This window comes from Microtus oregoni, unplaced genomic scaffold (genome assembly GCF_018167655.1).
Source record: "Microtus oregoni isolate MIOR12 unplaced genomic scaffold, Mior012 000049F_ref0000343, whole genome shotgun sequence".
Taxonomy (NCBI): Eukaryota; Metazoa; Chordata; class Mammalia; order Rodentia; family Cricetidae; genus Microtus; species Microtus oregoni.
In genome coordinates, this window is record NW_024543223.1 from 16,859,596 (window position 1) to 16,883,131 (window position 23,536).

Sequence of the window (23,536 nt, forward strand, 5' to 3'; positions counted from 1 at the left end):
TAAATTCATGGACTATGCTTTTCTTTTCTGAATACTTTTGAAAAAAAAACAAAAATGAGAGAAAAGAAAGACTGAGTATCAGATAGTGTTACTGAATTGGTGCTTGGATTGTGTGGTCCTTTCTTGCTATTGCTACAGTGGAGACTCGTTACATTGTATTTGAATCATAGCCTGGATATATATTTAACTCAAGGAAATATCAAAGAGACAGGCATATGTTGTTTTTTTTTTATATTTTCTATTGATGGCCATCCATTGACCTTTTTACATAAGATAAATTTCTAAGACACACTAACGTTTAGTCTACTTAAGAAAACGAAATCAATAAATAGTTCATATTTTGTATGTATGAATTCAGTGATAGTAGCTAAGGTTTTTTGTTTTAATGTTCCACCTACATATAATAATAGCAAAGACTGTGAAAGAAAGTAGTGGATAATTGAATGTTCTATTAAACTATTTGAAAAACAAGCGAACAAAATAAGACTAAAATCTATTCTGGAAGCTAGTAAAAAGCGCTTGTTGTTTTTGTTTTGTTTTTCGTTTCTCATCCCCTCAGGGGCACAAAAGTTACCATGGCATTACCTTTCCTTTTGTGTGTGCTGGTGATTCAATTTAGTAGTTTTAGAAAACATGAAATGTGCCTATTGCTGTGTTTAAAATTTCTAATTACGAAGACTGGTCAAGAAATCTTTAACCACAGCAGATGTTTGTAGAGGACCTGTTAGACTGACAAGTGATTGACAGGTAAACAACCCCACTGTGCCCTGATATGCCATTCTGGGATGCTAGGCTGTGGATAATAAGTAAGCCTCAGGAAGTAAAGGCCTTCAAATATTTATTAGTTACTTGGCTTTGTGCATTTTGTAACATTATTGTGTCTTAACTGACCTACGGGCCACTTGCTTTTGGGCTGCCTGACTACCTTGATGTCCTGTGATGGGGTCTCTATAAGATGAAGAAAGGGGAATTTTTTTTTTTTACTTGTTTATAAGGATTTAATCCCTGCCAAGCAAAGTGCAGATTGCAGGAAGTCAATTGAAAGCATGTAAAGGGGAATTAGGAGGACACCATGTCTACACTGCAATGTTCTGATTAGGGCTGAACGGGGCAAGTGTGAAATCATCCTTTTTCCCTGCTAATGCGAATAAAAGCTCACTGCTCAGTACTCAGTATCTGTACAGTGTTTGGAGTCGGAGGCCTGCAGAGTTGACCTTCAGTATACTTTGTGTTAATGCGTCTTGATTTTTCTGAGCGTCACTCTTTTCCTGCTCTTAGGCCACGGCTTTTCTTTTTCACCATTTTACTTTTTATTTCTTTTCCTTTTTTTTTTCTAACATTTTGTTTGAGTTTTGGTTTTCAAGATAGGTTTTCCTGAAGTAGTCCTGCTGTCCTAGAACTAGCTCTGTAGACCAGACTGGACATTTTTCAAAAAACATTTCATATGCATTTCTTTTGTATTTCTTTTCCATCTTTTTTAAAAAATAAAACCCAGCACTGTAGCCGTTTTTAACAACATATTTTGAAATAGTTGATAAAATAATTTATTTAATAAAATATATTGAAATGGTTAATACCATAGGTGGGAACCATTATAAATGGCCTGAAAATATGTTAAATAATAAACTTAAAATTAAAACAAATACCTAATGTGAAATGTCATATTTTCTTAAATTTTAAAATTTTGAAGAAAGTGCTTTTTTCCTTTTAAAGAAATTTATTCTTAAATTATTTCTTTTACTTTTTTTGAGGTTTTATCATAATTGCATCATTTTCTTCTTCCTTTTCTTCCCTCCCTTGTATCTCTACTTGTTCTTTTTAAATTGATGGCCTCTTTTACACGAGCTGTTATTACACACTTATATGGATATGCACAGATAATGGATTTTTTCTTGTTTTTTTCCCCTTTTTATTGAAACTATTTTTTCTCACATAGTATGGCCTGAATACAGTTTCTCATCCCTCTACTCCTCCCCACCTCTCCTGCCATCTGGATCCTCTTCGTTTCTGTCTCTCATTAGAAAACAAACAGGTTGCTAAAGGATAATAATAAAATAGAACAAACACTGGCTTATAGGCATAGGGCAAAACAAGCAGAAGGAAAAGAGCCCAAGAAGGGCACAAGAAACAGTTATAGCAGCCGAGACCCACTCATTAATACACTCAGAAATCCCACAAAAACATAGAACCAGAAATCATAATTTATACACAAAGGGTCTATAGGCTTAAAAGAAAGAGAAAAAAATAATTATTAAATTTAGTTTGAAAAGATTTTTTAAAATCCTGACAATATTATGACACAAGGAACCTCGAAAGATGCCTTTGAGCTCATTGAGAAGGTGTTTTTTTTTTTTTTTTAAATAACCAAATTATGCTTCTAAGATGTTCTAATGATTGTCTGGGAGTTGGAGGCAAAATGTTTTTAAGGATTATTTTTTTCTACTTCAGATTGAATGCTAACTTTTTCTTCCATGCATATGGACATTTTTAAATAAGCTGTTTGATAGCTGATGTTGAGTCTTTCCTCAAAAGGAGGAACCTAGTCAGTATAATATGTTTGTCAACTGGCAAAATTTGGAAAACTCTTTTTTCTAGATTCCCTCAGAAAAACTGTTTATCTACTCATGCAAATAGCTCACTTAAATAGGGACTTTATGATGGAATTAGATTATGTTGGTTAGAGATTTATTTTGTGTTCATGTTGCTAATATAAAACATCCATAGGCCTTTTCAGAACAAAAATGAAATACCTGTGCATATATCATGAGAATTACATTCTCTGGACAAATTTAAAAAGGAAGTGGAAGGTTAAAAAGTGATTTAAGGTAAAATAACTGCATCAATTATAACTGATATCCTGTCTTTGTAATATATGTTATTAGAAAAAAATTAGATCAGTTTATTGTAAAAATTTGTAAGCTATTTAAAACTTGGAACGTGTTTTTCCATAGAAACAGTGTTGTAAACATTGGTTCAGTTCCCAGCCCAGTGCACAACATATTCAACCCATATGCATGGAAGAAAAAGTACGAGTGTCCACCTGAGTGCTGACTTAGTCCTAAAGGAATATGTATAGAAAAGTGCACAAGATGTGTGTTCTATATCCTTTTGCTTTGAGTAAAAATGTCTCTGTATGAGCTTTAAATGAAAAGAACAGCAACAATTTCATTATTTGGTTTTTCCTTTTATGCCTCGTGTGGCTATGGGGGAGGCAGAACTGAGAAATTTGGTACGAAACTCATGGCTCTTCAACTGAGAAGCAAATTGCTGCACTGGATTCTGGGTTGCACAGTAGTTTTTTGTTAATTAATAAGAGATTCTTAATCTTAATCATCTGTTACTTTTAAATCTCAATCTTAACCTTTTTAATGAGACTTGTGAAGACCATGCTGATCTCTTGTGTTTGTATGAAATGAAGCGTACAGCCTACGCTATGGTTGTACAGAGCTATGGTTGGAACATCCGTGTTTCTAAAAGCTTAAAGTTTTGGAGTTTAGTTCTTATTTTTTCTTTCTTTATTTTTCTCCACATCAAACTACAATTTATAAAGAAAATTGTTTTGCACAGTAGTCCTCATTGTGATGACGGCAGAGTTTTGGCTGTGCTGAGGTGGTATGAGTGTGGTTGGTAGTGAGGTCTTTGTTCATATTCTGAGTTGAGACATACTGTCTTGTTTCTCAATAACTGCAAATTTGCTATTATTCACAATTGTAAATTCATGCTTCTCTCAGTGGCATTCACTTTTCTGTATGCATGAGTGTGGAGGACTTTTTATCATTTACTTGACTCTTTGATTACTTTTCTTGCACTCCAGTTCTTTTCAGACCCGCTGAGCAAATAGGTCAAGGAAAATCTACCCGTCATCAGAGACTCACCATAGCTCTGTCCTAACTATACAAACTGCTTCTCAGTAAGAATGCACACTCTAAATATGTTATTGGAAATATATATCAACAAGGATAGAAAAGGACGTTTACCAGAATGCTGTCTCTGCTTTGTTTCAAAGATGTCACTACTTTACATTCTTGTATACTAGGAGCATAAGATTATTTATTCATAAGATTTATTATTTTTATTTATTTTGTTTTTTCAAGACAGGGTGTTCGTTTCTGTGTAACAATCCTGGCTGTTCTGAAACCTGCTCTGTAGACAAGGCCGGCCTCAAACTCAAAGAGATCCTTCTGCCTCTACATCCCAAGAGCTAGGGTTTAAGGTGTGCGCCATCACTGCCCAACAAGATTATTTTTTTAAATTAGGGAAAGCATTGTGAGATTTCCCTTCTTGTTGGAATACTTTGTGTTACACGAAGGAGAAAACTCCTCTTTTTTTCTTTCTCCCATGATGTATATTTTTTACGACTTCTCTTCATCTAGAAAATATGGCAGCACATAGAAATCCAATTAGCTGGGAATCTTTAGTTTATATTATGTATTTCTTTTTTACAAGTTCTATGATGTAATGGTCACAACTGTGGACTTTTCAGGCCCAACAGGGGGAGCTAATTCCATGTTCTATTGAGGTTACCTGGAATTATCACATTTGCCCATTTGTCAGAGCCAAGCTACCTGATTTGCATTACCTGTCCTCAGGGCCCTGTAACAGACATGGTAAAGAAATGATGCAGTATTTTGTAATAATCAACATCTAGTCCGTAATGCCAAATGTATTAATCTGTTAGTTATGCCAGGAACTTTAAAATAAGGGTTATTATTTTAAAATGTGGGATATGTTTGCTTGAGATAAACACAATTTTATAACAATTGTAGAATAAAAATCAGTATGGAAAATGTAGACCATTTTCATTCTTGCAAAGTCCTTTAGCTATTGTATGTTATGGTAAATTAATGAACACGATAATAAATCCCTTTTTCCTCTTTGCCAATTGCATATATAAAATAATGTAAATAATATTATTTGTTATATTGCTTAAAAACACATACATTTCTTTTACTCAGAAAGAAATAAAGACTTTTTTAACTCAGGTCAAAATATACCATAATGAAACATTTGGGTTGATATTGAATTTTTTTAATTCTTTAGTTCTGTGTTTTATTTTCAGTAAGGAAACTGGATGGTTTTATTTATTGAACTAAGTGTGTATTTTAATATGGTATGTTTATGGAGAATATACAAAATTTCTATCAGATATTGACTGTATTTTGACCAAAAATACGGACTATATTACACATGACACTCATATCTTTTCAGTTTAGAACACACACCATCATCTTTAAAAAAAAATTTTTAAAAACTTTGTCTCCCTAGAATTCTGCATATGTTTATACCTGGTTTATGACATATAAAGGGTGTCTTTGAATTTTCTCTCACACATGAAAATATACACACAGCTTTGTTAAATTGTGCACACCCACCTGTGCTCCTTATATGCTGTCTATTTAGTGGCTAATATAGTAATGGACTCATATTGTATATTAGAGAATGGATTAGTTATTGTTTAACTATTTTACATTATAAGAGCAAGAATCATACTTTTCTGTTTAATTTTATTAAGTTTTTCTCCCCTAGGGAGCTCTTCTTCCTGTATTTTTTTTTACTTAGTTGCCACAAGAGCTTCATTAAAATATGGAAATGCTACCAGGAGACTGAAATGCAAAAGCAGAGTGAATTTGCACTTTTATTTTTAAAGCATTGGTTCTATCATTTAGAGTCTTCTCATTGAAAGATTTATCTCAGTCTGGCGAGGTGCCTCAGATGAAAACAGTGTTTGCTCTGCATGGACCAGGATATGAGTTAAATCCCCATCACCCAAATAGAAAGCCAAATGTTAACTATGTTGTGCTCTTGGTACCCCCAGCCCAAGGACAAGGAGGTGGAGACAGTAGGACCACTGGAGCTTTCTGGTCACTAGCCTAGTCAAAAACAAAACAAACCAAAACAAAACTATGAAGGATAATATTAGAGTGAGACCCTGCCCTGATGGGATCAAAGATAATAACAGAAGGAAACATTGTATCTCCTCATCTGTCCTTTGCACAGGCATTCATGTGGGTCTGCACCTGCACACATGTGTAGACACATGTTTACACCACACACACACTCGTGCACATACACACTCACACCAATCTTACTAGCTTCGTTAGTTCTTCAGCATAGGGACACTTTGCCCCACATGAAACAAAGACTTCATGAAATTCGATACATGCCTGAAAGAATGAATGAACAGGTGAATACTTACCTGACATGATCGTGTATATTATACATGTACTTGCTTTACTCAGAGCTGTGATAGGCAGATCGCATCATGTATGGAGGAGCTTTACAATTATAAATACTTTATAATGATGAGCTTATCCATACTGATAGTACTAGAGTTTTATAATTTAGAATAGTGATATTGGGCATAATCTTAAACTGAAAGAGACATTATTAGCTGATCTTGTCTGTCAGTTTTGGTGTGATGGCACCCAGTTTTGGCAATTTGGCAGTGAGTCATGCTACATTAATGGCTAAAATTATATCCATATTATACCCAACCTTCCTCTTACTCTTCATACTTGAGAAGATCGTTATGTCCTTATGACACGAATGCGGCCAGCTAGTGGTACTAGACCTGTCACTAACCATTCCACACTCTGCTCCACACAAAAGTTAAATTTTCATATCATTAATCGTGTTCCCCAGAAAAAGTAAGGGATAAAACTCCACTGAAACCTCCTTAAAATAACATGTTTTTAAAAAGTGGTTGATTATTTTGATTAATGTGGTATCAGTAAGAGATGATGGGTTTTCATTTGTAAATAAGTATTGAGGTTAAAAAAAGTTGTAGAAGGCCATATTAGAATAATCATATCCCTCATGAGAAAAGTTGTCTTGACAACTGTACTGCTCATAATTAGAAATGATGAATATTTCATTACTCAAAGGAATAGTATGACCAAGTTTGCCAGACAGTGATTGGGACATTTGTCCAACCCAGTCATTTCCAATACAGATCTATGCTGTACTGACTGACTTGGGTTAAATTGTAATCAGGCTTTGTACTTTAAAGGTAATAAAATTTATATACATTTTCTCAGTTCATAATATTTATTCGCTTTACCTATGAATGAAGAATTAACTAAACCTGAAATATTCCGTATGGATTTCAACCTTCCTGATTTAAATAAATGGCTATTTAAATTCAAAGATGAGATGGCAACTTCATTTTTGCCATCATTTATTATCACAGGCTGCACACATTTGTCAAGCATCTACTGTGTGGCAGCCAATGGCGGATGTTCTGATTGAATGAAGCATAGTTCCTACGGGAGGGACTTGGACCTGTGCTTCTGCAGAGCAGGGGTCAGCCTTTTGAGGACTGAAATGGAAACTGCTGGGTGATGTCAGAAGGAAGATAGAGTATTTACGGGAGCTCAGGGGGGAGGGGAGGCTTGAAGATGTCTAGGGAAAATGCAGTGTGTTAGTGGAGGAAGGTGAAGGTGGAGATAGAGAGGGATGTGATGAGCAGTCAGTGGGCAAAGGAGAGACTGAGTAATTAAGTGTACTATGTAATGCCAGACAGAGTCTGAGGCTTTGGGAGGACTAGGCGACCTTTTAAACAAACATGTTCCATCTCATAAGATCTCTTACCATAAATTCAGCAACCTGATAGGATGCTCAGTTCTTTGTGTCTGGTTACATGTGATATGGATCTTTCTTAGTACTATTTTCGCATCTAATCACTCCCTGTTATATTATTTTGGAACCTGTTTGCGTAATGAAGTCTTACAATCACAATAGAAATGTAGCTCCTATGAAATAGGTTTTTGCTATTCATTCTCATTTCAAAAATTTGAAAACTTAGGGGCTGGAGAGTGGTTAAGAGCACTGGAAGCTTCCAGAGGTCTTGAGTTCAATTCCCAGCAATTACATGGTGGCTCTTAACCATCTGTAATGAGATCTGGTGCCCTCTTCTGGCATGCAGGAATAAGTGCAGACTGAACACTATATATAATAAATCTTTAACTTTTTGAAAACTTAAATGATTCTGAGACCACATGTTGATTTTAAATTTAATACAGTTGTTACATTTTGTTTTCATTTTATTACTATTTTTCACTCATCTGCTTGTTAAATATTTATTTATGTCTGCTCTGCTGCTTTTTGGTGACTGAGATCTCACAACATCAGTGATACCCTAACACCACGATTTACTACCAGTTCTTTAAAATGGTATCACATAAGATATGTTTAATTTTATACTGTGAAAGTCTTATTTTAATACCTATTTACTGTTTGCATTCTCTTTGTACAAATGTAGAATTTGACTTAGGATTTCCATTGGTTTAACTCAGAGTTACATCCACAAGTCAGTGGATTTAAGAAGGCTTTTTGATACAAGGGCTGAATTAAAGTGTGGTGTCTCCATTTTTACTTTATTTCTTAACTTTTTAACTCAGTAATTATTATTACCCTCAATTCATCATTAGAACATACTTCTCTTTGGAGCGTCTCAGAGGTCTTAAATCTGATACCAATATTTTATGAACAGGATAATGCATGATAGAGAACATTTCCCAGAAATGAACAATCTCTTCTCTCACTCTCTGTCTCTAACTCTCACTCACTTTGTCCTACTGCTGGTTTTATTTCTCCTTTGCTCTATGTCTGTGTTTGAAAGAGCCGGGTTCTGTAGTCCTGAGCACAGGCCCTCAAGGAACTGACACCTACTGTCTTGGGAAGAGTCACAGTGAATGTAGTAGCATCTGGAAGAGGCATGGTCCTCATCTGTACAGGTAGATGTGTGTTCCCAAATGGCCTATGCAGAGGAGGACAGAATGTAGATCTAGTAAGATTACATGTCCTTGGGACTGAAGACAAATCAGGAAAGAGCCTTCTAGCTGTACGGAAAGGCATGAATGCACACACTCACCTACAAAAAAGAGTGGGTAGCACTGTAACAGAAGTGGCCACAGAGGAAGCATGAAAGGCTAGAGAAAAGGAGGTTTAGCCTTTGGATTTCATCTATTACTATGGAAAAACCATGGAAAATGCCAACGAGGTGGTGTATCATGCTTGAAGTGAAGAGGATATGATTTTCACATTTGAGATGGTGTTGAGGAACAGAGCATACATTCTTCCCTGCAGAGGTAAGTTGGCAGAGGCAAAGATTTACTAAGTTTTGTTGGTCACATTCTAGTGCAGTGAGTTGGTGTGAGTTGAGTGAGATGAAAGAAAAATGAATCTTTAACTATGAGACTTTGGCAATGATAAAACAATGCATTTAAAGGAGTTCTTGAAGAAGAATCCAAAGGAACTTTATTGTAAAGCAATGTGGGACAGTGTAGTAGACTAGTTTGTTCGTAACAATGAAAGACATCCCCCAAATTTGTTTCTCTCTCCTGAAACCAATGCTGAGATATATCGCCAAGTGAGTAAGTGAGGTTCAAGCAGTAGCTTTACTAGGATGTAAATATTGGAAAGTGTCTTTCAGAGGACAATAGCTCTACAGTGTGAGGAACATCAAGACACGATATCGATGAGAATGGAGATTCAGCCATACCACAGTTGGAACCCCAGTCAGTACCAACATCTACATAATTTCATAAACTGCAGATACTCAGTACCCCACTTCCATAAAACCAAGCATGAAGGGGCTCATAGAAGTTTTAGAAATAACAGACTGTAGTTTTATAAGGTATTACTATTCTCGTCATTTCTTACAAAATAATGCATAACTTTAAAAGGAAGCATGAAAAGTTTGAATATAGACTTGAAAGTGGATGGGGTGGTGGACACCTTCATGCACTGAAGATGGAAAATGTAAAAAGAATGGTCTGCTTGCTCCTGCACTTGACTCTGAACTCCTGAAAAAGAATATGTATTTATCATCTCATTTCAGCACCAACAGATATATAAAAAACATCTGCTGGATGCAGAATTGGAAGTAAGCCATACTTAGGATTGACTTATATGCTACATTTCATTATAAGACTGAATGCTTTGGGGAGGGGTCCTATTGTTTTTATTTCTTCATTTGCTTTTTTTTTTTTGGCTATCATAGATTTTTGTCACTTAAATAATCCCCAAGCCATCACAACACACCAAGAAGGAAGAAAACGTGCTTATCAAACTGGACGTGGTTAGAAGAAAATTAAGGCCTTCGCCACCTGTTAAAACAACCTAAAATTAAAATAAAAATGCACAGATATTTGAAGCATAGGAAAAGCCAGAGTCATACTTTATATTCTGCTGAATCTAAACTATGAAATATTAGATGTGGGAAATCTGTAATTATATACACAGCTTGTGTACTTAAGTGAGAAAGTTTGGGTTACCATCAAGTGAAGGCAAATGATGTGTGTGGGATTAGTGATCACTTCCTGAGAAAAACGTGTAGTTGAGCAGTTGTAAGTAAATGGTGAATGGAGCATTTTTTAGGTGTACACCGGGTGTTCAAAACTGTAACATATTCCTACATATTTTTGTCTAGTTATTACATCTTCAGGAATACAAAAGCTCAGTTTTGCCACAAAACAAATCATCGAACCCTGATCATCCTCAAAAAGGGGATGCTCCACAGTTAAAGCGATGAAAAAGTCAAGAGGCAGAGAGTAGGTGATAGGCAGGATTCTGTCAGCATCTGAAAGCAGCAGGGGGCAGTAAAACATTTAGTCTGGTCCCGAGGACTGGAGCTGGGCAGTGGAGAGAGACCCGACCTTCCCTCAGGAAATGTTCTCTCTGTTTTATTCCAAAAGACTATTCTTTATTGCTACCTGCGTCTCCTTTCTCACAATACTGCATTGGGGGATAGCAAGATATAATGAACCTCAATATTAAGCAGAAGCTACTCATTCAGAGAAATAACTTTTGCTTCTTTCTTAATTAAATCCGAGGCAGGATCCATTTTCTCTCACAAAATATAATACCTATTCATATTTGGACCCCCTTTTCTACTCCTATGTACGTTTGTGTGGCAGTCTTAATAAGAAGGATAGAGTGAGACAAATGTGGATTATAAATGTGATAAGGAATGGAGTGCTCAGACTTTCTCTGTGCTCGAGTTCATTAATGTAATTTTTTCTGTGTTTTAATATCAGTACCATCTCATTCCATCCTCACAGACATCCTTTGTTCCTGATTGCATCTTTCTCTAGAATCCTCTTTATTGTGTTTCCATGAGTCCTAGCTGGAATCATTTACTGAATTGACTTCTGATTTCAGTTTGCTGTTGACTACTTCTTTTATTTTCCCAAGGAAAAAATACTAATATCTTTCATTAAATTCTCAATAGAATTATTCATATCTAGACTCCATATACTCAATTGTCTACATTTAAAAGAGTAAAAGAACAATAACATGGCTTGAGAGACTGAGGTTAAAGGATCAGGAGTTCAATGCCAGCCTCTGATGCATGAGTTCCCGTTCACAGAAAAAAATGATCATTTAAGTAGAATGTATGTTGTCCTTAAAGGGATGTAGATACCAGCCTCTGGGCACACAGGCTGCAGTATGACTTCTCTTCTGATTAATGCTGGATGTTTGTCTGGACCGTAATTGCAATTCCTTTCACTGAATCTTCCAAGTGTTACATTGAGATAGTCTGGAAGATAGGGATGACAAGACAGGATGCGACATTCATCAAGTGCTTAAGTGTGTTTCCGTGACTCTTCATGTCAGGTCTTGTGCAGCCCTCATTCCAACTCTTCAAACCAGGCAATGTTGTGCCAGTACTATAGAGGGCATGAAGCTCACAGGCTGAAGCTTGCCCAAGCTTCAAGTGAAAGCATAGGGCAGCACTGAAAATGAGATCAGCCCCTCCCCCAAACACATCCAGAGATCACAAGGTTTTCGCTACCTGGAAGTTATTTATTATCTACTCTGGGCCACACATGGCTTTAAAACTATTGATTCCACATTGAAGACAATATTAACCTGTCTTTGAAAGGATTACATTTCAGCAAGGGAGAGATTAAGGTAATTATTATGATTCTCAGTGATAAGGACTTAAAAAAAATCTTATGGGTACCAAGAAAGACACCATTAGTTATATCTGCCAAGAGGTGCATGTCACGCCAAAATGTAAATCAGAGTTTGGAGATGAAAAATCATAGAGGATTGCTAGTTTACTAAGGGCAAGTGCAGAAAGGCTACTCAAGCCAAAGAGACTGAGGTCAAGAAACTGGGCATCACAGCAGGGATGATCAATCCATCACTGGCTGCAAGTGGAACTCAGGGATTGTGTGTGTGCGATGAAGGGCGAAAGGCTACCACCTCAGCATAGACTCACAGTCCCCAGAGTACTCCAAGGTGTCAGTAGAAAACCTGCTGTCTTTAATCATGTGAGCACAGAGGTTTATAGTCTATAAATAGGCTATCAGAGAGGTCCTTTATACTGACATCATAAGGTCAGTAGGTCAATTCTGGGAGGGTATATCACCAGTACAGAAAACATAAGCTTTGAAGTCAAGTAGACAAGCTTTGGGCACCGGATCTCACACCTTTTAATCTTAACTACAAGCCAACTTGTCAGAGCTTCAGTCACTACCTCTGCTAAGTGAGGAAATCACTACCTCAAAAACAGGTGAGAATTTGAGGAGGCAACCAATGCCCAACAGGACAGGGGTTTAGTCAGCATGGGCTTTGTTCTGTGCTTATGTTTCCTATATTCCAATGTAAGTTAATAAAAGTGTTTCCCAAACAAGGTTATGTTTTGACGATAATGAAGTTCTATATATTGGTGTATAAACTGGAATGCAGCTCTAGTTATACTTACAGACTGGGATAAATACACATAAACCTGCAGCTAGAGAGCAGTCTATTTTTAAACATGTCTCTATGTAATTTAGTGAAAAGCTAGTAGAAGAGTTGAAAATGCTTTATGCTTTTCTGCCATTTTCATTTTCCATGGCGTCTTATTTTGATGTTTTGAAAATATGCCCAATTTTAGTATTTTATCATAAGACTCATAATAGCATCCTGAATTTCAAATTCAAAGCTAGACAAGGAGTGCAGTTTCTTTGGTTTGCAGGAGTGGATGATTAACATTAGTTTTTTTTTCTGCTACTGAAATGATATTTGCCCTGAGCTACATTATACACACTTTTAAAGTTAAAATGGTTGGTGCACTTGTACAATGAAGCTATTCTGGTGACCTTCAAAAACAAATTGGCTATTTTCTGATTCTTTTTAGGTAAAAACACTAAATAAAGTATGGACTTCTCCAATTTAGCGTTCCCTGGGCTAAAAACTCTACATGCCTGCAGCCTCATGTTCAATTTCTGTAGAAGGCACAGGAAATGCCTCTTGTTTATACCTACTTCATCTATTTCTTTCTCAGTCCCATCTGGTTACTTCCACAGAATTTTCTAATCTCCTATTTCATTTTCTCCCATTTTAGCATATTTACATTAGCTCCTTTCTTCAGCCTGTTTGTATAGTCAAAACCGAACTAGTGCCACCTTCACCTCCAAAACCACCAATACATCACCATCAGATCGAATGAAACAACTGTTCATTAGATGTTTCCCAACTTTGTTTTTTTTAAAAATATTTTTATGGTTTATTTAACTTATTTTATGTGCATTGGTGTGAAGTGTCAGATCCCCTGGAACTGATCTTCAGAGAGTTGTGAGCTGCCATGTGGGTGCTGGGAATTGAACCCGGGTCCTCTGGAAGAGCAGTCAGTGCTCTTAACCACTGAGCCATCTCTCCAGCCCCATTTGGAAAGATGTTATCTCCTCTCTACACTTGGGCTTCTTGTAATCATGTGTCTGTGTCTACTACCTATTTTTTTTAAAACAATTGCCCATTTCACTGTGATTATTTCTTCCCTTCCTCCTGAGCCAATTAGCGTTGTTATTAAACTTTTAAATCTCCATCTAAATTTGGTGATGGGTGAGTATTGGTCTTTATCAACTATTTTAAGAAAAATATATTACTATTGCCTCCTGATATAGCATTGCTTTTTCTAAAATTTCCTCATGCTCTTTTCTTCTAGGTAATGCTTTCTGAAGAATAATATCATTTTAAAGTTTTAGCTACAACTCCAAATATACAATACTTAAAACTGTACCTGTGAGAAAGGTCAGATCCATGAACTGAAATAATGTCTAAAGAACATTGGATAAAAGCATTGAAACCCTATTTAAGAAGACCAAAGTATGCTTTAGTGACCTTTTCTTCCATGTAATCTGGAAGTTGTTCCTTTGTCTATGTATGGCTGTATCTAAACACATATCCATGTTTGTTTATTTTTGTAAACTGTAGCGCACATATTTGCAATTATGATGAAGAAATTAAAGTTACACAATAAATGGGGTAAATTTGCAAACTGTTTTCTGCTTCAGTTTTTGGAATTGAGTTTTGTGCCTAGATGAGCTATGTGTGCATTCTGCCACTGAGTTACAGCCCCAACTTAAACCCCATCTCATTTATTATCAAGATGTTAAAACAAAGTATAACAACAGATATTCTTGTGCAAAAGGCAAATTTTATACCCTTTTTTGAAATTATGAAATGTTGATTAAAAATGTCTGAATATTAGCACTCTATATAAAGAATGAGGTAGTCTCTCTAGAACACTTAGTAGAAAATTTGCTGCATCATCGCTCATCATCCTGTTATTTTTCCTAATAAAAGTTAAGCTTTGAAGGGAGGGAATGAAAGGAGAAAGGTTCCAATCACATTAAAATCTCAAAAATTAAAAACAAAAAACCTGGAAAGTAAAAAAAAATGGTTAGGAAATGATTGGTTTAGGAATTCAAAAGTATTATAAATTTTGCTATAATTTTTTTTTAACTTTTTCCCTCATTTTTACACTACATGTCATTATTGTCTCCAAATAGTACTAGTTTGATTAGAGATTTTATTCTGATAAATACTCACATTTCATAGAAACAGAAAAGCATCTAGTTAGTGACTCTGTGTGTCTCTATCCTGGTAAGAAATCGAATATTATTTATAGAAGACTTGTTAAATTGTGCATGCTATTATAGAAGCTTGACTCCTTGCAGAATTAATTTAATTTTCTTTAAAATAGATTCTGTTAAGACACTCTAAATGTGTACCTATTAAGTTATTTGAGTTAGTATTCAGATGGGTTCTTACTGAGTGCTTGGGAACCTTTACAATTAACTTTATTTCCGTGAGAAGTTTGGCTTTCCAACACACGGAGTGCGATTTACATTGTTGCTGCCATAAGCTATTGGTATTTTCCCCGTTTTCCGGGCATAATGGAATAATAGTGTTTAGTCACAATGTGGTGTTTTCTAAAAGCTCATAAACTATTTCATGAATAAGATTAGCTAAGGAATTTAGTCTCATTTTATGACCATGACAGTTGAGGTGTGCAACACGAGAGCCTGTGTTTTCTGAACAGTCTCTCCGAGTGTTATTTTAGGGAAAACGAAACTCTTTCTTACAGAATCTGATATTGGGTTTCCACTAACTGCGTTAAATATCTAGTTTTAAGTTACAGCGTGGAAAATTAGGTCTATTCACCTATGTAGATATTTTATTGTGACCCAAGAAAAGTTTAATGGTTATAATTATCTGGAACTGTTAGGCACAAATGATGTGATCATGACTTTTTTCTTTATTGTGGTGTAGTATGTCCCCATTTCCTCTTCTGCAGACTGTCTTTGGAGCTTGCTGTCCTCTTCCTCAAATCCCCTTTTTTCTACTTCAGTTTAGCTTTTCCAGAGCCTGGAGGAGCATGGTTGGGGACTAAGCAGAGGTGTGACACTCAATTCCAACACCAGATTGGGACACTTTTCCTTCTTTGAGGAGTTGGCAACTCAGCCACTTCTTAGGATAGAGTATGTGTCCACGGAATGACAATTTACGCTTCCCTGTCAAGACTATTTATTTGTATTTCAACACTGACAATTTCCACTGAAATTCTTGGTCTCTAAGAAAGTCACTTTTGTCATAAAGAACTTTTAAAAGCCTAGAAAAAGAAACAAACCACTGGCAGAAACACACACACACAAACACATATACACAGACTCACAGACAAAGATGGACACTTTAAGACCACCAGAAACAATGGTTGGAATAGGTGTTCCAATTACAGTCACTTTGGTGGCTTACTAAATTAACTCCAGTTCATAAATAACAAGTATATCCTAAAATAAAAGCATAGACTATTGAGAAATGATTTTTATATCACCAGGAAATTGTGTATGGGGGGTGAGATGAATCTTAATATGCCTAAGAAATGAAAGGTAAATTATATCTCATATGTATTATAACTTCATATTAAGGTAAATTTTCTCCTTTGAGAAAATAATGCTTCATAATTTTAAGGGTGTGGATTGTTAACACTGTCATTTTCAGTACATAATCAGCACTATGTTAAACTTTTTTATAAATTTAGAGAAATGACACGTAGGTTGAAATAGATTTTACAGATCACATGAACATTGAAAGTAAAGTTCTCCTTACATATCCCCATCACTTTAAGTGAAAAGTGGAAATTTAATTTATGTGCTATTGATGATTGTCTTGGCTTCGTGTTATCAGAAATTCATTTTAACTTTTCCAACCCTATTTTCAGTAGATGGTATTGTTGTTATTCAGCTGTTTATGTGCTCAACCTTAGACCTTCATACACTCGTTGTTGTTGTTTTGTTTTGTTTTCGGTCTGTCAATGAGTGTTTTCTCACATATTAAGGAGATTGACAAGAAAGGAAAGTGCCAAAGATGAATAGCACAGGTTCTGAATTGCCATGGCAAGCCATGTGGTCATTGGGAAGCAGGTTTTTCATTTCGTGGTGTGAGTCAATGGATTTCACAGTGGCATTTTACTACAGCAATGGCTTTTTTTGGGTCCAGCTTCAGGCATGATGGCCTTTGGTCTGTCCCCAACACTTATTTTGTTCCTTCCTGCCTGTATCAGTTTTTTAGATGAGAAATTCTTGTTTTGATAAAAATCTATAATGCAAAGAGAGCAATCTGGGTCTAAATATCAGAGATGTTGACAACAGCAACAACAAAAACTAACCAAGAATAGCTTACCCTTTCTGCTAATTTTAAACACACAGCTAAATGTGTAATAGCCTACTGATAATCCTCACTTTTTTTTATGATATACAATTCAAAAGTTAAAAGCCGAAATGTTTTACTAACTTACCTCAAAGTACTAGATTTTAGAGTTATGGAAAATATTCTAACCTGGTATAGTTCCATTTTGTTCGGGGGTTATGCTAAAGCATGACATTTAGTGCTTTGAAGTTTTTATATGTCCTTTTATGATGTTAATATATTTATCATCATTCATTACTGTTTAATTATCTTATAACCTCAAGTGTTTGCATAGTTGTGTTATATATTATGAATATCTCTGACACTAAATGCTGAGTTTGTAGCTTGTCATGATTAAGGTTTTTTTTCTTCATTTGCAATTGGGATAATGTTTCTAGACTGGTTATACAATTTTGTTTGTAAATCACATTGATTTGATTAACTGCTTTCTCCTGGAGTCTCTTTTCTCAGCATTTAGTGTCTTGCAAGATGTAGCATCCTGATATCTTTCTTTCTCCTGTTTCATCATTCAACATCAGTCTTCAATGCCTGAGTGCCGTGGAATTCATGTAGTTTAGTTATTATAAGATATGCAACATATTTATATATTCTATTGTTGTGTAGGTTGTTATTTACTGAGACCTTGTGTTGGCCAGGTTCTGTTTTAGATACTATGTAATATCTGTACAGGTCTTTTACCAAAGCAAATAACCTTCTTCTCTAAACCTAGACAAATCAGAGTTAGCCGTGTAAGCTCTCCTTCATTGTCCATCCTATTTACTTTAAAGCCTTCAAGCTAAGTTCTTGACTCATAATATATTCAGATTCTCATGGCCTGGTTTATAAAAGAAAAACTTGAGCAGAATGAATGTCGTTTATTTCTCATATAAAACAATGTTCATGAGTTGATTAAAAAATGGGAAACCATGTAAAGGAAGTGGAGTAAATGATGTTAGCAGGTAAAATACAAACGAAGAAACACAGCTGGCTAATAAATTCATGGAAAGCTGCCCAAACTCACTAGCAATCAAGGAAATGCAAATAAAAGTGAGGATATCCGCTTTTTTTTCCCTCTCTCATAAAACTGGTAAAAGGAAAAACTGTTGATACTGCCCAGCATTACTGAAATGCAAGGGAAATGAGCACATTTCTAGAGAGAGATCTGGAGTGAAACTTTCCTGGAACGTACCTTGCATCACCTAGTCAAGCTTCAGCTAAAAGAGACCCAGACTTTTGGTTTGATTCAGCAGTTTGTACTTCAGTCATTTGTGTTGTGAGTTTGAAACACCAAGATGCAAAACTGTCTTTAACACTACACAGCATTGCAGTTTGAGATAGAAAAGAGTTACAAAAGAAAAAGCTAGGTTTCCTCACCAAGAGCCATTACAAGACAAAGTAACCCATACATGAAAAGATGTCTCCAAGGCAAAACAGCTTCTTTTGTGACTTTGAGGGAAAAATAAAAGAAACATGAAAAAAATGAACGGTAGTCCCAGTGAATTTCAATAAACTCTGGTGTTTGCAAAGTATACAACATCATACTATGACAGTGAGTTCAACCCCAAGGTGAGTGTCTGTTCTCATTTATTATGTCAAAAAGCAAGGTTGCACCGGGCGGTGGTGGCACACACCTTTAATCCCAGCACTCCGGAGGCAGAGGCAGGCGGATCTCTGGGAGTTCGAGGCCAGCCTGGTCTACAAGAGCTAGTTCCGGGATAGGCACCAAAGCTACAGTCTCGAAAAAACAAAACAACAACAACAAAAAAGAAAGATTGCCTGCTGACAAGTTGCTATGACCCCACAGGTTTTATTTTTTTATGAGACAGAGTCTCATGTATCCTAGGCTGGCTTCAAATTCACTATGTAGCCAACATTGATCTTGAACTCTTGATCATCCTTTCTCCGTCTCCCTAATACTGGAATTACAGGTGTTCCCTGTCATGCCTGGTTTGTGTGATTCTGGGGTTGAGCACCCCACCAACTAAGCTGTATCCCAAATCTCCCCATACACTTTCAAAAAGTCTATTTTCACCTTCTTTTTCAAATTTGGCACAGTTTTATAAACATAGAGAAAAGCCAAGGAAATTAATCAAACTCTTAATATTTGTCATTTCAGTGAGAAGGCCCTTAAAGAAATATGGGGAGACTCCACCCTTTATGTCCTTCTGATTCAGAATTAGAGCAGTTATCACTTGTAGTATTGAAATAAAAAAAAACCACAATGATGTTAAAATATTAAGCTGCCTATTTTAGCATACACTGATATGGCTCTTACCCACAAGCAGGCCAGGGCAGACATCTAGAGTAGTGATTTGCATTATAAGAGGTGTCTAGTGGATATTTTAGTCTCTGTTTAATTGAAATGTATCAAGAACTCTGTATCTAGAGGTTTTCAACACCCATTAACACATCCAAAATCTACAATGTCATTATCTACATATTAACACATAATGTTTTGAGGAATATTATGTGTGGGAGTTCCTATAATGATAATTTTCTTTCTATTATTTTGGGCTATTCAGTCAAAGTGAGTGGAACAGAGATTGTAGCAGCCACAGCACACCCATTTCTGTTGTATCTTTTCATTCTTAAGAAGGATGAGTTGGCCAAGGTGGAAAGACAGGTATAAATTCATTCACTCAGCTATCCCAAGGCTTATTGCCTGCTAAGTTTTGTGGGAACCTCAAGGGCTTCTTCACTGGTATTTTGCTTAAAACAGATTTTAGATCTACAGATAATAAGTGAACCACCAATTCCATGATATGTAGAAGGCAGAGGCTCTATAGATTGTACAAGGATAACCTGGCACAAACCGCAGATAGATCCAAAAGGAGGGCCACAGAATTCTGCTACCTATAAAACACACAGGGAAAATGTGTCGAGACGTGTGCCTTCAGCTTCTGGGGAGATGAAGATGTCAGATTCTTACCTTGTGGATAAATGACACAGAGTGCTTTCTGACCCCTTGAGATTGTTAAGAAGCTACCTCACCCCTCACCCCACTTATCTATCATGCACCATTAATCATGACATAGTACAGTTTGATCTAGTTAACAAAGAAAAAAACCCTTTCATTCTTTAGTTCCCATTTACTAATAAAATTACCTGAGGGCTTTCACTTTCAGGTATTTTCTAAGCAAGAATTAGAGGAGTGAGACTTCAAAAAAAAATTACTGTAAGCTCCTCTTGCACAACAAATTATGCAAGTAGCTGTTTAAAAAGAACTTGCACTGAAGAGACATGTCTGTATGTGTGCGGCCTCTGTGGGAATTAATGGTTACTGGTGCTGATGCTGCAGTTTCTGTTATACCTGAATTTGAATCATTGCTTTCCTGTCAGATGGTGTAAACAGAGTTATCTAAACATAATAAGCATCCGTTTCTGTGTCTGCAAATTAGGATACCAATAATCTACTTCTACTTTGTTATGGGAAATGAATAGTTATCAACTGGTTCCAGCCCAGGCTTGGTGTCTGTGCTGCCAGGAACTGGTGGTTTGGCATTCTATTGTCACATTACAGAACTATTGGTAATGAGTCACGACTGCGAAGGGTAAAGCTATGATTCTGGCTCCAGGAATGTATTTCCCCAAACTGTCCTTTCATTCTCATTAGAAGATAAAAGAACATATAATGAAGCAATTTAGAGAGTGTACAACCCCATATTGGGGCCGGTTCTTCACAGGGATAAAAAGACATTTAGGTAAAGAATTCCCATCAGATTTCTAGCAATAAAAGAGAAGCATTCTTCAAAACACTGGTGTGTTTTCATTTAATGATGCGCTCTTTGGGAAGATGGTCCATTTTTCTGTGTATTCATCGTAGTTCTAAAACTGTGAGTTTGGATGAAAAGCATGTAGTCCTCGCCTTGTTCTTACAACAGAAGAAGTTTTCCTTTTGTCCATTTTATGCTTGTTTCTAAGGACTTAAAATGAAAGCTTTGTTTCTGCAATAACGGCTTAGTGGAAGCTTACATTGTTGATCCCCTGAGTAGATGCAATGTAATCCACTTTGGTAATGTGAATTTTGAAAGCAATCATAGGCCTCTGCCATTAACCCTTCTCTGCTAATGATAATACTCCTTGAAAACTACAAAGGAACTGGGGCCGTAGCTCCACATTAGACTTGGAGCACACTTAGCTGAATTTGCATTTCTTATTTTAGCAGTGGTGAATTGCTGAGCATATGTTGAACCTCATCAATACCCAAAGCAGAATAGGTGATTGTGACTCTAATGTTCAAGTGCGAGCATTCAAACACAAACATGGCAAACTAGAAGAAAATAATGATGAAACGAATCAAAAGTGCTTTCCCTTCCAAAATTCCCAGTGAATGTGCTTTGGCTTGCTGTTGTTTTCTTGCAATATTTTTTAAATTGACCTGTTGCTTTCTTGGTTCATTGTAGTGCAAATGTCTCAAATAAAGCTGTACATGAGTCATTTTTTTTCCCTCCTCAGGCTACTTAGATAATAGCTCACTTTGAACACAAGGGCGGGGGGGGGGGGGGGGGGGGGGGGGGGGGGGGGGGGCTATTGAATGCTTCCTGCAGAAAGCCTTCAGGGGTTTGCACAGCAGCTTGATGTAGTTCTTTAGGAGAGAGAAATGGTAAATTAGCCGAAAGGAATTTTATTCTATGACATATTTCCAAACTAACATTGAGAACACATTTCCACATCACGTTTAGATTCTACATTGGGGACTTAGAAAAGGTTTCCTGCGTTTGGTAAAGTTACATGCGTGGTCGACAGCTAAGTTAAGATGTTCTTTGGGGATTTGTAGACGTTGAAGGCTTTGCTTAAACTAGAGAGATCTTTGCTGCAATTCATACTGAAGCTGCAGTACTATATGCCTTCAGGGCTGTGGATTTAATAAACAAAAGATCTGTCACCAAGCTCGGCTCCCAGTAGGGGGTAGATGTAATTATATACTTTAAAGGGGGGGGGGGGAGAGTGTTGTTATTATTTTACATTTATTGAGTGCCAACATTTTGCAATGTGCTGTACCTAATGTAGAATTAGACATAGTCCTTGCCCAGAGGACTATCTATCTCAATTAGACACAATCTAAATATTTCTCTTAAAAAGTACTTGTGTTTTTAAGTTTGTTTCATAATGCACCGCACCATTATAGAAGTATTGCTGGGTCTGCACGTGTGAGCAGACCTCTAAAGGCATTCAGAGACAAGATGTAAATGTTAGACTATGTACTGCCCATGTTCTCGAAGTGCTTTGCTTGAAAATTATATATTCAGCTTATAATATTGCGATTTAAATTTGGAATGTGATAGATACAGCATTTTAGTTTTCACTTTAAAGGAAAGCAGTTAACAATAGTTATATTATGTGAATAGGTCTACATGATATTTATTTGTGTTCTTTAAAGTTGATTTTAATCTGAGTAGAATTCTTTCAGGGTCAGGATAGTTTCTGAGACATTCTCGTGCTCTTAATGGGTACTCAATACGAAATTTCTAACGTTGCCAAAGTAATAAATTTATAGAAGGATTTCTTCATCTTCTCAGGACTTGACTCAGCTTTTATAGACTCTGTCCAGGCAGTGCTCTGCTGACTTTGGAACAACAACAACAACAACAACACACACACACACACACACAAAGTGAAAAAAACACAGCAACAATAAATACCCAAAGCCAGAAAACGTTCCTGGGAATATCTTTGAAGAAGTCAGGCTTGGGACATCTTTCTTTTATAATGAAGATGTTTCTTGTCTCTCAGCAAGGCACAGACATAACGACACAGTGGGTCCTGGAGAGCCGTGAGAGAACTTAGAGCTGTCTCGATCCCCACCAGTGATCAAAGGGCCTTCCCACACTGCAGGCTGGTTTCTAGGGATGTGGTCACCGGGTACTCTAGTTGGCTTATGGTCTGTTGTGGAGACACACAATCCCCCTTGACTGTGTTATAAATGGGGTGTTGTTAGGGGGAAACGTGTGGCTACAGAAAGAGACTATGTCAGCTATACTACTGATGTGTTTTGCCTGTATCCAGAAGTTATTTTCTACATTCTCTGAGGTATGCAGGGCTCTAGTGTGCTCGCTCCTTCAGCTCCATTGTGATCTTCCACAGTGCACCTCAATTGTGTTTGCAAGACTGGAGCTACTCACTCAGTAAGCAATAAGGAGGATCCCAATGTCACAATGTGCTCACCAGGCCAATTTGAGTCTTTCACAACCTCCTGTCCGCTGGGCAACCTAGTCAATTTACTCAACTTCTCTGAGTGTCAAGCTCCTTTGATATAAAATAAGAAAAATCTTTAGACTAAACTGGTAGAATTTGAGTGAACATTTATCTTATCTATTTAACATATACTTAATATAACATGACAACTAATATTCTTCTTGTTATTATAAACGATTGCTTTATAATGGTTTAGCCAAGTGTGGCTATTAAAAGTTCCCCTGAATAATATTGTTTTGTTTTGATTTACAACATGAAGTACTGCTTTTCAAATCCATTTAATAAGACATTATATTTATGATCTGCCAGTATTATACATGGAAAGCTTAAGAAATATTGATCCCCTCTTTTGTTCTGTTTGTTTGCACTCTAGATA

At 36.4% G+C, this 23,536-nt stretch overlaps 1 protein-coding gene across 1 annotated transcript in view; it reads left to right on the forward strand.

Annotated features, from left to right (window-relative positions):
- LOC121436511 (slit homolog 2 protein-like) overlaps positions 1–14,091 on the forward strand; it is a 56,535-nt gene extending 42,444 nt beyond the window's left edge. The window contains exon 5 of the mRNA XM_041636482.1: positions 13,940–14,091. Coding sequence (XP_041492416.1) covers positions 13,940–13,943 — 4 coding nt within the window. The 3' untranslated portion in view covers positions 13,944–14,091. The remainder of the gene's footprint in view (positions 1–13,939) is intronic.
- Positions 14,092–23,536: the final 9,445 nt, after the last annotated feature.